Consider the following 16,384-nt stretch of genomic DNA (forward strand, 5'->3'; position numbering starts at 1 on the left):
AGGACTGGCTCAGCTCCTCCACAGAACTCATGATGTCACAGGAAGTAGAAGATACCATTGGTAGGTGTTCTTCTGGGAGTTCAGATTCACTGTTCCTGATCACTGATCATCTAAACTTTGAAGTGGGGACTTTTCAGCTGAGTTTTGAGAATCTTTATTGTGCTGTGCAAATGATGTGGTCATATTTTGAATTGACTGTTTTTATTACAGTTAGATACTTCATCAAGCTGTGTTGTTGATGGTGGCTGAAGAACTGGATTGATATAGCTTTAAAACATGAATTCTTGCAAGAAAGTTGCTGTTGCCTCAATTTTATTTCTCTCTTTAATTTCCTGTTTTGTAATTTATAACTGATCCAGAAGAACAAATGTTCAATGCATCTATATATAAATCTTAGCTTTTAACATATTGCAATTATAAATTAACCTAACTATTATTACACAAAAATAGTTAACTACTGTTTTTCTTTTGTAAATAGCAGAAGAATGAAATTTGATGATTAAATTGATTTATGCCAAGAAAGCTTATGCTTTAGATAGCTCTGATTATTTGGTAAGTTTGATCAAATTCTGTGAATCAAATGGTTGATTCTGTAGATAAGCCTTGTTTGATAATGGTTTTCAGGAGAAAATTAGTTATATTGTTTAGTTCTTTCAGACTTTGACCTGAAAAAGTGTGGAATAACTTTTCTCCTTTGGTTTGAAAAATATGCAATATACAATTTCAAAAACCTCCACAAATAGTGGGATTGAGTTCATAAAATCCACAACTGGACTACAATAACTACTCTGTGGTTGGGAAGTCAGTTGACTGTGGTGAAAGCACATATTTTACATGCATAAGATTCAGTTTCTAAAATTTCCAAGGTTAGGATAGGAACATCTCCTGTCTGAAATCCTGGTATGATGCTGTTAGGCTCTGTAAAAACAGTACGATTAGATCATTGGCAACTTCCTGTCAGTAATAAGAGATGATGAGTTAAATTTTAAAAGCAGTGATTTTTTCCGCAATTTGGTTTATACATCTTGGTAAGCTGTAGTTTTAAATAACCCACAATTGGCTTTGGCATTTTTTTTGCGGGAGAGGCCTTTGAGTCAGTGTTGACTCTTGGCGACTGCGAGGACAAGTCCCTGCAGTTTTCTTGGCAAGATTTCAGAAGTGGTTTGACATTGCCTGCTTCCTGGGGCTGAGAGGTATGACTGGCCCAAGGTCACCCATCTGGCTTTGTGCCTAAGGCAGGACTAGGACTCCCAGTCCCCTGGCTTCTAGCCTGCTGCCTTAACCACTACACCAGACTGGCTCTGTTGGGAAAAATAGGGAGTGATATATACGTCAGTTGACCTCTTGTTGCAAGCCAGTGAACAGATTTATTTATAGCAGATCTGGTATAGCTAAATTACATCTGGACAACTTTCGCCAACTCTCCTGGGATTCCAGTGGTAGGCAGATTGGAATTATCATTCTAATTTCCTACAATTCCCCTGATGTAACACTGCTCTGGAGTTTGTGGGAAGTTGGCCTCAAGCTGCCTGGGGCTGATCCCAATCCTGCCGGTATTACTAAATGTGCTTTAAAGAACGGTTCTCGAACAATTACTAATTAATAAAAAAAGAAAAAAAATGCAAAAAAAAAAAAGAAGGGTTCTTGAGACAGCTATGTGTTGATAGCCCTGGCTTGTACCAGTGCAGACCTGGATAAAGCCAGTGGCCTCTGTGGTCATTCATCAGTTCATTCTTGCATTTTAGTGCAGGGTTCCTCTAACCGTGGCAACTCTAAGCTGTGCAGACTTCAACTCCCAGAATTCTGGGAGTTGAAGTCTGCACAGCTTAGAGTTGCCACGGTTGAGGAACCCTGGTTTAGTGGATGTGATGTTGCATTACTGTTTGTATGGAATGCCAAGAATGCACTTTTGCAAATGTAGTTTTTTTTGTGGAGTCCTTGGTGCTCTCTGAACTTTGTTGTTTTCTTCCAGTCGTTTCATTGCCAGACTAGGCAACATGTTCAGTGTGAGGACGGAGTGGGCCTTGCTCTTAGTTTATATACCGTGGCTTGCCCTGCTTGTGTTGGTGCAGGTGTTGCTCTCTCCTTGGGAGTTCTTTGATTGGGCTGTTGTTCAAAGAGCTGTATATAAATGGTATATAAACTGAGAGCAAGGCCCACTCCCGCTTCGTACTGAAGATGTTGCCTAGTTTGGCAATGAAACGTCTGCAGGAAAACAACAAGGCTCAGAGAGCACCAGGAACTCCACAGTTCAACCCTGAGCTACAAATACTCGCTTCGATTGGTAGTTTTTTTTTTTTATCATGCTGAATCTAAGAAGGCACATGAACTTGTGGGGCATTGTGTTAGAGGAAAAAAGTGGTAAACCTTTGCATGGAAATATTTATCAATGGTGAGTTGAGATTGTCTAGTGATAAGTTAAAACCAATAAATACAATTTGGCCGTTTCCAGAATGTTTCAGAGCTGTCAGAAAACAGCATTAATTGCTTTCCTTCTGTTTTGTTTTTGCCAGAAATCTCAACAATGCATCATATGCGATTGAGACACACGTGTTCACATTTTCAGTATGATTTGTGTATCACAGCTTGTGTGGGTAATACAGAGTTTTTTCCTTTAAATATGCCACCCCATTAAACCTTCTACTCTGCATTGCTTATTTAAATTACAGGCAGTTCTTGCTTAGCAGTTGGGGTCAGCAACTCCGTCGCTAAGCAACGCATTCGCTAAGTGAAACATCACGGGACTGTGATGGACTTATGACATCACTTCCTCTTTGGTCATTAAGTGAGACATCACGTGACTGCAACTTAAGATTTTACTACTGGCTTCTCCATTGACTCTGCTTGTTGGAAGCCGGCTGTGAAGTGCGCATATGGCGATCATGTGACCATTGATGGTCATGTGACAGTTGTAAATGCCTGCCGGATGCGAAGTGCCCAAGTGTCAATCTGTGACTGCAGGGTGCTGAGATGGTTGTAAATGTAAGGACTGGTTGTAAAGTTACTTTTTCAGAGTCGTTACTTTGAACAGTTGCTAAACAGGACAGTTGTTAAGCGAGGTCTATCTGTGCAGAGGTTTCGACTTGCCTGGTTAACTAGATTTTGCAGTCACAAATTCAGAGAATGGCTGTTTTGCTGTCCCCACTGACGCTGCCATCTAGGGGGTTGGGAATTGGGAGGTACTGCTCTGTGGGGCATTATCCAAATCATCATAATGGCAGGGGGGTGTTCTGAAAAAGGCCAACTTGGGACATCGCAGCAGTTGGTCTCCAAAGCTCTAATGAATTGGTTGGCATATCTGTGGTTTCCTGCCTATTCTAGAGTCTGTATAACTGAAATGCCTTCAGTTGATACAACAGAGCTGCTATTATGTGCTGTGATTGTTCTTTTAATTGAACGCTCTGGTGGTTGATAATGCCCTCTTTCCTCTTGATGTTTTATGCAAGCCATTCTGCAGAGTGAGCTCTGTATGCACTGAGTAACAGTAACGGTAGAACTATCATAACCGGTTATGTTTAAAGTCTTCTCTAGGGTGCAGAGAAGACAGGATAAATATACAAAATTTAATGCTCAAAGGTGTGCAGCTTTGGAATTAGAAGGTTTGAAAAGGACCACTCAAACAGTCCGACATGGAAGAGATTGTTGCTCATTTTCAAGATTTGGTATTCTTGCAAGATTTTTTTGGAAGAAAATTGTTTTTTTTTTTAATTTAATTTGAAGGCCTGTGGGTGGCATCAGGTGGTGTGCTGATGGTGGGTGCTGTTCCCTGAGGTATGCCATCTACTGCTGCTTTCATACTAAATTATTTCATGCCAAGATCTTAATAGTGTTTGATCCTTTATCAAAATGCTGCTGTTCCAGTTGTACTAGCCAGTTTGACAAGCCACAAGTTGGGTTTCATGTCCAATGTATCAAGTTGCTCCTGTAACATATGGCTGGCTCATACTGTGTTATTTTGCTTTTGCGTTGTGTTATTGTGCTGTTATGTTCTCAAGGCACTAGAGGGCATACATGACTTGATGTTTTGTTTCAGTACAAGGAGCAATTAAAACCTTGATGGAAAACTTGTTTACTGTATATGGCTTCCAGTTGGTAAAATACAAAGTGTTTTGGGGGTTGAAGCAAATTTTCTCTTTAGTTTGGGGTGTGTGTGTGGTTAAAACGTATTCATTTACCCAGGATTTTTAATTCTGTTATTTTAATTCATGTTTGCATTTCTATGCTTTTAGTGTTATTTTAGAGATGTAATGTAATGTGTTCTATCTTTAACATCCAGAACTTTTAAAGAAGTCAGTGACATATAATGATCCTGGATTGGAGGGACATAAGAGCCCCAGGAAACAAACAAACAAATATTCTAAATAAAATGTAGGCTATACTTCCTGTGATATTGTTGCAATTTTATATGAATTTTGCTAAAACCTGTGGTTGCAAATAAATGTATTACTCCTAAAAAAAAAAAAATTAGAAAATGTGAGTGACAGTCTTCCTGGGTTCTTTACCTTGATGATTTTAACCAGTTGTAAGGGAAGTGCTAAGTAATTCTTCTTTCCAAATGCAGAATATCTTAATTGGATTGATGGGTTTGGATGCTGATTTGGATAAATAGGTAGAATTCTGCATGGAGTAGCCAGAAGATTTAGGACAAGCGGGAATGAACAGTTCATTTCAGTAGCTTCAAATAGTGCTGTGTGGGGAGCTATTTCCACTGGATCCCAAACTATTTTGGGCTGTTTTGCTATTCCAGTGGGTTGATCCAGGGCATTTAGTGCTCTTTTACACATTGTGGGGTAAATCTGATTCCCACACAAAAACTAAATTCATGAGGGGCTTCCGGTCAGCCGCCTCCTTCAGATGTGCTCCAGGAATTGTCACTGCACAAACCAACACGGTGCTTGTGTGTTTTTGTTAAGTGTCCAGGTTCAGGGTTCATAGAAAGGCATTTCTTTCAGGTAGACCCCTTATCTGGTGAAGGTAATGGCAACCCACCCCAGTATTCTTGCCGTGAAAACTAAATGGATCAGTACAACCAGAGATATGTCGGTATACCATTGGAAGATGAGACTCCCAGGTCAGAAGATGGTCAAAATGCTACTGGGGAGGAACAGAGGATGAGTCCAACTAGCCCCAGACGTGATGATGCAGCTAGCTAAAAGCCGAAAGGACGGCTAGCGGCCGACGGTGCTGGTGGTGAACGGCGAATCCGATGTTCTAAGGATCAACACACCATTGGAACCTGGAATGTAAGATCTATGAGCCAGGGCAAATTGGATGTGGTTATTGATGAGATGTCAAGATTAAAGATAGACATTTTGGGTGCCAGTGAACTGAAATGGACTGGAATGGGCCACTTCACATCAAATGACCACCAGATCTACTACTGTGGACAAGAGGACCACAGAAGAAATGGAGTAGCCTTCATAATTAATAGTAAAGTGGCTAAAGCAGTGCTCGGATACAATCCAAAAAACGATAGAATGATCTCAATTCGAATTCAGGGCAAGCCATCTAACATCACAGTGATCCAAATATACGCCCCAACCACAGATGCTGAAGAAGCGGAAGTAGAGCAGTTCTATGAGGATCTGCAGCACCTACTGGACAACACGCCTAAAAGAGACGTTATTTTCATCACAGGAGACTGGAATGCTAAGGTGGGCAGTCAGATGGCACCTGGAATTATAGGTAAGCATGGCCTGGGAGAACAAAACGAAGCAGGACATAGGCTGATAGAATTTTGCCAAGACAACTCACTCTGCATAACAAACACTCTCTTCCAACAACCTAAGAGGTGGCTTTATACATGGACTTCACCAGATGGACAACACCGAAATCAGATTGACTACATCCTTTGGGGCCAAAGGTGGCGGACATCTATACAGTCAGTAAAAACAAGGCCTGGAGCTGACTGTAGTTCCGATCACGAACTTCTTATTGCACAACTTAGGATCAGACTAAAGAGATTAGGGAAGACCCACAGATCAGCTAGATGTGAGCTCACTAATATTCCTAAGGAACATTCAGTGGAGGTGAAGAATAGATTTAAGGGACTGGACTTAGTAGATAGGGTCCCGGAAGAACTATGGACAGAAGTTCACAACATTGTCCAGGAGGCGGCAACAAAATACATCCCAAAGAAAGAGAAAACCAAGAAGGCAAAATGGCTGTCTGCTGAGACACTAGAAGTAGCCCAAGAAAGAAGGAAAGCAAAAGGCAACAGCGATAGGGGGAGATATGCCCAATTAAATGCAATATTCCACAGGTTAGCCAGAAGAGATAAGGAATTATTTTTAAACAAGCAATGTGCGGAAGTGGAAGAAGACAATAGAATAGGAAGGACAAGAGACCTCTTCCAGAAAATTAGAAACATCAGAGGTAAATTCCAGGCCAAAATGGGTATGATCAAAAACAAAGATGGCAAGGACTTAACAGAAGAAGAAGAGATCAAGAAAAGATGGCAAGAATAAACGGAAGACCTGTATAGGAAGGATAAAAATATCGGGGATAGCGTTGACTGTGTGGTCAGTGAGCTAGAGCCAGACATCCTGAAGAGCGAGGTTGAATGGGCCTTAAGAAGCATTGCTAACAACAAGACAGCAGGAGACGATGGCATCCCAACTGAACTGTTCAAAATCTTGCGAGATGATGCTGTCAAGGTAATGCATGCTATATGCCAGCAAATTTGGAAAACACAAGAATGGCCATCAGATTGGAAAAAATCAACTTATATCCCCATACCAAAAAAGGGAAACACTAAAGAATGTTCAAACTATCGAACAGTGGCACTCATTTCACATACCAGTAAGGTAATGGTCAAGATCCTGCAAGGTAGACTTCAGCAATTCATGGAGTGAGAATTGCCAGATGTACAAGCTGGGTTTAGAAAAGGCAGAGGAACTAGGGACCAAATTGCCAATATCTGCTGGATAATGGAAGAAGCCAGGGAGTTTCAGAAAAACATCTCTTTTTGTTTTATTGACCATTCTAAAGCCTTTGACTGTGTGGACCATAACAAATTGTGGCAAGTTCTTAGTGGTATGGGGATACCAAGTCATCTTGTCTGCCTCCTGAGGAATCTGTATAACGACCAAGTAGCAACAGTAAGAACAGACCACAGAACAACGGACTGGTTTAAGATTGGGAAAGGATTACGGCAGGGCTGTATACTCTCACCCTACCTATTCAACTTGTATGCAGAACACATCATGCAATGTCCTGGGCTTGAGGAATCCAAGACTGGAGTTAAAATCGCTGGAAGAAACATTAACAATCTCAGATATGTAGATGATACCGCTTTGATGGCTGAAAGCGAAGAGGAACTGAGGAGCCTTATGATGAAGGTGAAAGAAGAAAGTGCAAAAGCTGGTTTGCAGCTAAACCTCAAAAAAACCAAGATTATGGCAACCAGCTTGATTGATAACTGGCAAATAGAGGGAGAAAATGTAGAAGCAGTGAAAGACTTTGTATTTCTAGGTGCAAAGATTACTGCAGATGCTGACTGCAGTCAGGAAATCAGAAGACATTTAATCCTTGAGAGAAGAGCAATGACAAATCTCGATAAAATAGTTAAGAGCAGAGACATCACACTGACAACAAAGGCCCGCATAGTTAAAGCAATGGTGTTCCCCGCAGTAACATATGGCTATGGGAGCTGGACCATAAGGAAGGCTGAGGAAAGGAAGATCGATGCTTTTGAACTGTGGTGTTGGAGGAAAATTCGGAGAGTGCCTTGGACTGCAAGAAGACTCAAACCAGTCCATACTCCAGGAAATAAAGCCAGACTTTAATGTCACTTGAGGGACCTTAAAGGCAAAACTGAAATACTTTGGCCACATAATGAGAAGACAGGACACCCTGGAGAAGATGCTGATGCTAGGGGGAGTGGAAGGCAAAAGGAAGAGGGGCCGACCAAGGGCAAGGTGGATGGATGATATTCTAGAGGTGACAGACTCGTCCCTGGGGGAGCTGGGGGTGTTGACGACCGACAGGAAGCTCTGGTGTGGGCTGGTCCATGAAGTCATGAAGAGTTGGAAGCAACTGAACGAATAAACAACAACAACAAAGACCCCTTATCTACATCTTGATGAGACAAGATTTTCCTTAATTTAGGCCCACGGCCCATTTCCATTTAGCTTCCTCTGGACAGTGAAAAAGTTGGATAGAAAGAAAACTGATTCGTTTGAACTATGGTGTTGGAGGAGGCTCTTGCGCATCCCTTGGACTGCAAAGAATAACAAAGAAGTGTTGAAGCACATAAAACTGGTCATGTCACTAGAAGGAAAAATAACAAAACTTAGACTTAGTTACTTCGGTCATGTCATGAGATCAACATCGTTGGAGAAAGATGTTATGCTTGGAACGGACGGGGACGCCAAAGCTGGTTGGATGTAATCAAAGCAAACATAGGCCAAAATATAAAGCAACTGAAAGAAGCTGTACAAGATTGGAAATCATGGAGAGAGCTGGCTTATGGAATCGCCAAGGGTCAGATATGACTGAATGGATAATTTGATTCGAGGTGACACACAATTAGGTCAGTGCGAAATAAGAATCAGTGTGGTGATCTTCCATTTCCTGGATGGGAATTTTCGAAGTTGCAGGCCTGTCGCATCTGGAGGGTTTCGAGTTGAGTAAATCTGCTGAAAATCTTCAGGTTCATCCTGGAAGTCTTGCTGAACAAGGATTTAGAAACTGCCAGGACCAGGGGGTTGCCATATACAAATGGTAACCTTTTCCCTAATTAAATAATCAGGAACAGCCTTCTGGTATGCAAAGAATGAGCACTTGCAAATACGACTGCTGAGTCACTATTCTAATTAGATTGCCCAAGTTAGATTTTGAATTGGCCAATCCAGAACATTGGTGAGAAAATGCTCCAGAAGAGACACCAAGTCGGTCATTAAGTATGGGGAGACTTAAGTATGCAAAAAATCCTGTGGAAGAATTTTTATTACAGCCCAAGATGTATACTGTATAGGCATGACTATTGCTACCTTACCAATTTTGGCACAAGTGCAGTATATTAAAGTCAGCAAATGAAGTTAAATGGCATCCTGTATTTTGTTACTGTCTTTCTTTGCCATTGAAGTTCCCATAGTCACTGCTTTATTGACATAATCCTGAACATAGTGGCCCCTTTCTGACACATTCACACTCCATTAACCTCTCCTCTTCCTTCTGTAATTCTGTTGCAATGGAGTACTATGGCAAGACTCTTTGTAACTAATTTTAGAGATTGCTCATTCTAAAACTTTTAGCTGAGAAGTTTCAAAGGAAAGCATGTGGCTGAGTATTCCTTAGGAGTCATGACTTAACAAGAAATAAGGTAAAAAACCAGGCTATGAAGAAGGGAAATTCAGGGGAAAGTTGCAGAGCCAGTATTATTCACAGGTAATGTATAATGCCAGGCATTTTCCTACCATGTCTTATGTGTTTATCAGAAAAGGAACTGTCTTGGGATCAATTGTCATGCAACAACTCCACTGCTAGGTGCAATGATGAGGTTGGCTTTTCTTCTGTGTTCCTGCCGAGAGGACCTGTGATACTGATGAAATTCAGGCAACAGCCTTGCCCAGGATGGCCTGGTAACTTACGGGGCTAAACAATAATTTGAATTCAGGTTACCATTATTGAAGTTTGGCTAGCATTCCCCAACATGGTACCCAACAACTGTTTGGGAGGTTTTCCCATCACCTGTTAGCCACACCGATTGGGATTTGTGGCCCCAAACATCTGGAAGGGCTGTTTTCCGGTGTTATTTCTAGGTCCAGTTCTAAGTATTGGCTTTGGTTTGTGAAGATCTGAAACATGAAGGATCCAATATATCTAAAGAACTCATTTCACCTGTTTGAATTTGCCTGTCAAGTTAAGATTTACTGAGAGTCTTCTCAAGTGCTTCCACCCTCAAATATTAGGTAGTGTTTATCAGGAAGGCACCCTCTTCTGCAATACTGACTGGTGGGAATCTCAGTTCCAAATCCTATCTGCCTGGTTCAGTTATTACTGTCTTCTAGTGTTGGGCGAATTCTCCTTTTAGCCACGTTTTTATAGCCATTGGCTGTGATTGGCCATTTTCTTTCTATTGTTATCTGCCTGAAAAATGGCAGATTACAAGTCGGAATGAACATCTTTTCATTGAATATAACAGTGGGATGGTATTTAGTGCTCTGAAGAGCCCAAAGCTCTTCACATTCATTATCTGAATGTAGTAGAAATAAATAGTGGTAAAAAACATCACTAGATTCAGCCACAGGCATCTTCTGTGATAAAGTGGTATGTGTGGGGGGAAAAAATTGGCCTGAGGATTTTGAGTGTAGTCAACTTAGACAATATGACTAAAATAGTATGGCAACACCTTGTGTTCTCGTCTCCATGTGGGGAGGGGAATTGTTGAGCGAGAGTGTGGCTGATCCTTAGTAAGCTGGCGAGATCATAGCTGAAGTGAAATCAGACCATTCACATTTAGCTCTTGATTCAGCTATATTCTACATACACCCTTTTGCAGCAGATGAGACTTCATCCTTTTTAAAGCGGTTGGGAGATGTCACCTCTGTTGTTGTTTTTTAACTTTTCTTCTACTGCCTGTCTATCTCTTAAGCGTAATATACGGGTAAGAGAATTTGGGGACATGGTATCATAAACAAAAGTGGTCTCTAACTCCCCGCTCCAACTCCTTTGCATTCAGCTCATTTTTTAATTAAAAAAAAAAAGACCTACCTTAGAACTCCAGCATTAACTGTTTCTCTACTTCAGTTATAAGTTGCTTATGATTGCTTACAGGCTGAAGCAAAATCTAAACAGCCCAAAGAGAGACTCCCTCAAACTTTGGAACCCAAGCGTGTGAATGTTGCTCTTGAAGAGCAAAACGGAAGGTAGGATATCTAGAGGAAAAACAAAGAACTCAGGAAGGACGGAAGTTTGCATCTGGTGGAGGATAACCTCTTGAGCAGCTGTTCCCTTCGTAAAAATGCAAGTCCAGCAGTGCAGTGTTTACCTGTTTCAGTCACTGTTATCACTTGTTGCCAGTTTCCTTTTATTCTGTGGAATGGTGGTGAGCAGCTGTTATTTTATTGTCACACGGCTGGGCATTCAGGGTGTAGGGCCTTTGTCCTCCTCCACATTTCCAGCATGCTTGAGAAACGGCAGATCCTCGTTAAATTGGCTTAGGCGTCAGATTTCCTTATGTGACTCCAGGGTTAGCACAAACAAGCAAAATCCTCTCATACTGTTTTACAGGGATGGCTTGGAAATCTGCTTTGCCTTTTGCCCCTACAGTTTGAAATGAGAGTGGTGCTTTCTGAAGTATATAGGAAAAGCTGCAATGAAGTGCCACTTTGGGGAATGCTGCAGAGATTGCAGAATCCCCTGAGCTCCGGAAGAGTTTTGGAGCACCTCAGCCGGGTTAGAGCCACATCTGATCACAATGGGAAGAATGGAGGAAAGTTTGGGAAGACACTGGGCAGGAAGAGGGACACCTCTCCCCGATTACATCAGCCTGTCCCATTAGATCAGGGTTTCTCAACCAGGGTTCTGTGGCACCCTAGGGTTCCGCGAGAGGTCACTAGGGGTTCCCTGGGAGATCCCAATGTATTTAAAAAAATATTTCAAATCCGGGCAACTTCACATTTAATGAGTTAAGTTTCATTCTTTAGTTTAAGAACACTGTTAATGCATATATACTAGCCTACACATGAAACAAATATAATAATTTGGTAACTTCTGGCCTATGTTTAAGCCTGAATGTGCAGGGGTTCTCCAAGGCCTGAAAAATATTTCAAGGGTTTCTCCAGGATCAAAAGGTTGAGAAAGGCTGCATTATATCAAGCAGGGAAGGCATGTTATGAGTTCAGTTGGCCAGTTCAATTGGCCAGGGACTTGCACTTACTTACTTACTTACTTACTTATTTATTTTCTATCCCGCCTTTATTATTTTTATAAATGACTCAAGGTGGCAAACATACCTAATGCTCCTTCCTCCTCCTCTTTTCCCCACAACAACAACCCTGTGAGGTGGGTTGGGCTAAGAGAGAGGGACTGGCCCAAGGTCACCCAGCCGCCTAAGACGGGACTAGAACTCATAGCCTCCTGGTTTCTAGCCCATTGCCTTAACCACTAGACTAAACTGGGACTTAATGAGTCCCAGGCAGAGGGCCTTCTCGGCTGCAGCTCCCGCCTTGTGGAACATTCTCCCCGCTGAAATTCGGCTTGCTCCTTTCCTGCTCTCGTTTAGGAAGTCCCTCAAGACCTGGTTGTGTTGTCAGGCCTGGGGGTCTTTGGGAATGGGAGACATTCTTAGATGGCTCCATTATGATTGACATTCTTGCTCTCTCCGTGGGGTTAGTATATTTTAATTTTTTTTATAATATTCTTATTTTAATAATTATCTTTATGCTTTTAAAATTATTGTTTTTTTACTTATTCGCTGTTTTTATTCAATTCGTTGTTCGCCACCCAGAGTCGCCTTGTGTGACATGGGCGGCATATAAATGTAAGCAATACATAAATAAATAAGAGCCCCTACAACTGTCAGCAACTTACCTGGTCAGAAAATGTGCTGCCCTCTTTGTCTGGATCAGTTGGCTCTGCACAGCACAGCAACTAGACAATATCAGGATTGTTCTAAAATATGAGGGAGATTTTGATCAAGGAGCATCTATATCTCGGCACTCTGCTATTTTTATACTATGCCCAATTGGGTAGTTTTCCCACAGTGGTTACTTTCATGCTATTTAACTGCTTTATAATAGTCTTTTCTTGTTTTTCATGTGATCTGCTTGATGACCGCTGGATGGAAGACAAAAATAAATGATTTGCTAGGTGTGTGTTAACTAGCATTTCTCAAAGTTTTAAAAAAGAAAACTCTGTGGGGTGGGCGATTGTTCTAAACTTGTTTAACTTTCTAAGATCTCATATTCCACACACTATCACCGTTCTGGGTTGCCATTCAGACATTACTGAGTCAGAACTCCAGTATTGGTCTGACTGGCTGAAGCTTCGGAAGGTGTCGTTTAACAAGATCTGCCAGGCAACAGGTTCTTCACTCCTCTTTTGCATTACTAGTAGGTACTCTTACTAGTCCCTGCCTGCTTTCCTGCAGAATGGCTTCCCAATCACCTGCCATCAGACTCTTTAATTGGAAATGGGAGGGTTTGAATATGGCACCTTTCATGCCGGCCACATGACCACGGAAGTGTCTACGGACAAACGCCAGCTCTTCGGCTTTGAAACGGAGATGAGCACCGCCCCTAGAGTCGGACACGACTGGACTTAATGTCAAGGGAAACCTTTACCTTTACCTTTACTTATGGACAACATATGTGCTGTATCCCTCGACTGTGCCCCTCCCATGTGTGTGAATGCAATCTTTGCCCCAGAATGTCTATGTTTTAATCAATACCTGAATTGTGGAGGGAAATCTACAGCCCCAAACCCTGCCTGTCACCCCCATCCCTAGTTTTAATCAAATTATATATACTTCTCTGTAGCGATCTGAAGTGCTTTATAGGTAGAAAGGTAGAAGTCCATATGTAAGTCTCAAACACTAAGCAAGCGCCTTTGGAAATTCCATCACTGCTTAGGAAGTACAATAGCATAGTATATGGCTGCCCATGAATGGGTGCAGATTAAGATTACCGGATCTCTGTGATTATTTTAGCAGGCGTTCCATAATCTTCTTTGCAATTCTTTTGTCTGGATCAATTGGCCACTGTAGGCATTGAGAGACATGAACAGAGTAGCTCCATGTTTTAGCTACTGCTTACAACATTTCTGTTCATGGACACGAAGAGGGAAGCCTTTGGTTGCTGCTTGTCTTAGCAGTGGATATTTTTGAAATCTAGGTTTTGCAGTCTCCCTGCACAGACCTTGTAGTCCTACTGGTTTTCAATCTGAAAGATGGATTGAAGCCCATCTTCTCTTGATTTCAGCTCAGAATTACGGATGTGACAAGGATGTATTATTAAAGAGAGGGCTATGTTGGGACCAGCCTATAGCACTAGACTTGTAAGGGGTGGAAGTTGGAGAATTGGGAGGAGGGGGAATGATTCACAACATAAATAAGATTGCAAGATCAGGCTTGAGATGGCAAAGTCTAATAACCTTCATAATTTTTTGGCAGATATACTGTGGACTTGTAGTAACCTGAATTGAGAAGCTGGTTAAACTGGAAGGGTTTCTTCTGAGTGCTCCTGTCTTTGGGCAAATATTTATTCATAAATAGTTTCAGAAGATATATTGATGCAATACACAATGAGGTCAACCCTGTAATTATGTTTAGATTCATGCTAGGTGGGAATTTTTGTTAAAACACCTAAGTGAACTAGTGTGAAATGTATACCTTTAAAATTTGTAATGAAATGTGAAAAGCCTCTTAATCCCTTTATTTTCCTCTTTGGTGTGAAAATGTGTAATCAGTTGCTCTTTGAAAATGCTTTGTAAATTAGTGGTTGGTGATGGCCAAAATCTTCCCAAGAAATCAGCTATTGATCTTATGAATGCAAAGTTTGCCTTGTAGTTTAACAAGTAATTTCTCTTCCAGTTAAAAAGTAAAATAGACCCGGTGTTAGTAAATATGAAAAAGCCTAAACTAAAGATTTACATTTAAAAAGGAGTAAAAGAGCAAACATGCTTGCAGGATTCTCAAGATGTGAATGTTCCCAGATACAGTATGAATGAGCTAATGAACTAAATTGGAATAGGCTTGATGTAAGTGGAGTATCTGAAGCAATCTCTACTGGGTACAGATGCATTGATGTTCCACAGTGAACAACGGGTTGCAAAAACGGGTGACCTTGCGCTGCTTCTCTTTTTCTCTTCCTTATGGAAATGCTTCCTTTCCCCATCTAATAACCATGACTTCGTATCAACCATGATGTCACATTTCAATGCATAATGATGCTGGTCCTTTCTTCCTCTCTGTTTTGAAGCTGTTGGAGTTCTAGCTTCAATATTTGATGATTAAAATGGTTTTTAATCAGTATTAATGGGACACCTATAAAACTGGTTCTGTAGACACTTCCTACTTTTAACCTAACATGGGTATAATTATTTTTTGCTCTATTTGATTGCTCATTCCTGGTGTTGGTAACTGACAGCGAACTGATTTTAAAGAGTGTGAAGTCTAGATGCCTTGCAGAAAGCATTTAAAAAATGGTGGTTATGGTCTTAACTCACCTGACAAAGTAGTATGTATTGGTGCCTTTTATTAGATGAATCTCCATGATGGACTTACATGTTTTAAAGCTGGATGGAGTTAGTAGCCCAGATCCTCCAGTTCCTGTGAACTGAATTATAGTGTCCAAATGACATCATTTTCTGTGTTTTGATCTTACAGTACGTAATTTCAAATAATCCTGCTAGTATTTGGGCTTTTCTCCAGGTTGGATTTGTTTGTATTTTCTGCCATGCAGATAATTCAAGAGGCTGGCTTGGCAGCCAGCAGCAGAGGTATGCTTGCAGCTTTTCATATCGGCCTTCTTGACATTTTAAAGCTCACAAGTGCGATCAAAATATTTACTTATAATCTATCTGGGATGAATTGGAGAAAGTGGATGTAAGACAATGTGCAGACTGGCCCGCCTCTGTCCCCAAAGGATAAACATTTATGTTAATGAGGCTGAGAAATATTGATGTGTTCGCTGGTGAAGTTCTTTGGGATCTGGAAAAAAAAAGAGCTGTTTGAGTGAAGCAGAAATGAACCTGGTTCACCTTAATGCGGAATGGATTTTAAAATGTATTTATTGGACTAAGGAAGCTGAATGTCAACACTGGATATTTGAATTCATGGGCTTGGTGTGAGTGCTGGCTGGGGAATTCTGGGAGTTGAAGTCTAGACATCTTAAAGTTGCTAAGGTTGAGAAACACTACTTTGCAATGTCTGGGATGGCCATGAACCAGTTGTCTCATGACTGTTCATCTTGAATGGATGGCTCATCCTGATTAGGCTTTGATAATAACAAACCCTTCTGGAGTGGTTCAGCTGTGGTTGAATTCTGAATGCTTGAGCCACTGAAGATAGGAGAAAAAGAATAACAAAATATAGGGGTTCATATTAAAGTAGCTGTTGGATCAATAATGTCCTGATGGCTTTCAGAGCATTGAACTAGTTATACAGCATTGAGTACCAAATACAGTAACTTTTACAAAAGTTCTGGTAACTTACCAATATTCAGCTGAGGATGGAAACATAGATTCTGGGTTTAGCTTCTACTGGTCCCCCCCTCCCTTTTTTTTTTTTTAAATATCAAATTACTTGAGTTAAACTTCTCAAGCGGGCAATTCTTTAGAGCCAATGAGCAGTTTTCATGGAGGGTTTAGAAGCAAAAGGACTCGTGACTTCAGTGCAATGTGGTTATAGGGATGAGTGGGTGACCGAAAGTTTGTTTGA

The 16,384-nt window shown here is 41.1% G+C and overlaps 1 protein-coding gene across 2 annotated transcripts in view; it reads left to right on the top strand.

Moving 5' to 3' along the window:
- The window catches only part of PHACTR4 (phosphatase and actin regulator 4), an 85,781-nt gene that overhangs the window by 27,503 nt on the left and 41,894 nt on the right, over positions 1-16,384 (top strand). For both annotated transcript variants that reach the window (XM_063312422.1, XM_063312421.1), the window contains exon 2: positions 3-60. In XM_063312422.1, coding sequence (XP_063168492.1) covers positions 30-60 — 31 coding nt within the window. In that variant the 5' untranslated portion in view covers positions 3-29. The remainder of the gene's footprint in view (positions 1-2; positions 61-16,384) is intronic.

The sequence above is a fragment of the Candoia aspera genome, chromosome 10, assembly GCF_035149785.1.
Source record: "Candoia aspera isolate rCanAsp1 chromosome 10, rCanAsp1.hap2, whole genome shotgun sequence".
Taxonomy (NCBI): Eukaryota; Metazoa; Chordata; class Lepidosauria; order Squamata; family Boidae; genus Candoia; species Candoia aspera.